The following is a 1,906-nucleotide window of genomic DNA, read 5'->3' as shown; positions in this document are numbered from 1 at the left end:
CCATTCGTAATAATTTATTTAAAATATAAATACTTTTTGTTGTTGTTATTATTATTATTATAAAAGTTCTAGCCATAAAGAAAGTAATTTAGATTAAAATAGGAAATTACATAATGATCTTCACCTGTGAAGCTATAATGAATAATTATGAATTTCATTCTAGATATTTTCAATTTTTTTCTTTCTTTTAAATATTGATTTTATTATTGAAAGCAACCAAATTCATTTTGAGAGTGGGACAATACTTAAAATGAGTTTACATACTTTTGGTGTATGAAATGTGAATCTATTTAAAAATTAATGATATTTTTATTTCATTCTCAAATTAATGAGTGTTTTAACCACATATTATTTTTGTTTATAGATGGCAGCAACTTGTTGGTGGTATTATTTCTCAAAGTTCACGGAGTTTTTTGATACTGTAAGTAGTGAAAATTTGTTTAAATATTTATAAACCTATTAATTTTTAAATTTGCTCATTAAGTTTGATATTACAAATTCAATTTATTACTTCTTGTCAAGAATTATGTAATGTTGCATATATGTATATATTTACAGATTATTATGTATTCATACCAAGGTCCATATTACAATCTGAATTACTATCGCTATTGTTAAGAGTTTTTCTCTCAATTTTATATAATTTAAAAAACAATATTGCTGATCTACTGGTTAGATTTGTGTATGAGAATCTTCATTATGTTTGTTTTTTAAACAAAATTATGAGAATTGAGGTTTTATAACCTGAAATATTCTGAATAATAATAAATTAACCTGGTCGCTACCAACAGTTAACCGTTCCATAACAAATTAGGAAAATATGGTCATGGGTGCTGTTAGCATTGAAGAAAATTAATAAGTGACATTTATATTATATTAGTGATGTTTATATTAATATAACAATAATTTTATTGTACCAACCTTTTGGCCTGAATTGCTTGTCAGCTTGCTGTTCCTCTTCAGAGCAACAGTTTCTGAAAATATCGCAGTGTTAGTGTTCCTCACTCCTCCCCAACCATCTTCTCATATTAATTCACGTTCAACAACAAGCACATCATAATGATTCTGTTACAAATTTTCGGTGATCAGATCTATTTTTCTTAATATACTTGATACTAAGTTTTGGGTGATGTAAATGTTCAGACCAAATTAACTCGACTCTATAGTGCAGTGAAAGTCAGTCAGATCCAATGAAGAACAAAACACTACTCAGAATTCACTCAGATGTACTTCAATTATCTGTGCTTAGCCTGACACACTCTCTCTTGGACTGCACTAGGCCCCGACAACTATTTTAATTCAACTAAACTGTATTCTTTCTTCCAGTTTGTGTAAAAAATAAAAAATAATACAAAGAATTAATTAGTACAAGTTTTTATTATCTGCTAATATACTTTCCATAAAAACTTCTATTATTCATATTTGTTCGAACTTCATGTGAATATTTTTAGTACATGTCTTTATTAAATATAGTTTTGGAAGATATTCGGTATGGTGATCATTAAAGGTACAAAATATTTTTATCAGAGGTGAAACCTGGAGATATCAAAGTGATTTCAATATGAACTGAAACCTAGAAATATCAAAGTGATTTTGAAATTTCCATGTTTCAGCCTGGATAAAGCGCTGCACAGTGGGGCAAAACATTGGTTACTAATATATAGTTTTTTTTTCTATTTTGTACCTTTCTTGACCACCACCCAGACTATCTTCCTACATTATACATTATACACGGACAACTATCATTAGTTATCTAGTATCATTAGTTATGTATTACACACATGTATCATCTACTATCATTAGTTATGTATTACACATGGACAACTATCATATCACTTAGACAACTATCATTACAACTATTATGAACATGTTTAATTTTGTTAGTAAAATGTCCAATGTTACATTC

At 27.7% G+C, this 1,906-nt stretch overlaps 1 protein-coding gene across 1 annotated transcript in view; it reads left to right on the top strand.

Moving 5' to 3' along the window:
• LOC106680718 (very long chain fatty acid elongase AAEL008004) overlaps window positions 1-1,906 on the top strand; it is an 80,707-nt gene that overhangs the window by 69,751 nt on the left and 9,050 nt on the right. Inside the window, exon 5 of the mRNA XM_014420606.3 lies at window positions 365-421. Within this exon, the coding sequence (XP_014276092.1) occupies window positions 365-421 (57 nt within the window). The remainder of the gene's footprint in view (window positions 1-364; window positions 422-1,906) is intronic.

This window comes from Halyomorpha halys, unplaced genomic scaffold (genome assembly GCF_000696795.3).
Source record: "Halyomorpha halys isolate HHAL.00 unplaced genomic scaffold, Hhal_1.1 Scaffold283.1, whole genome shotgun sequence".
NCBI classification, from domain to species: domain Eukaryota; kingdom Metazoa; phylum Arthropoda; class Insecta; order Hemiptera; family Pentatomidae; genus Halyomorpha; species Halyomorpha halys.
Note: the sequence above shows the minus strand (reverse complement) of the source record. Positions and strands in the feature narration are given on the sequence as shown.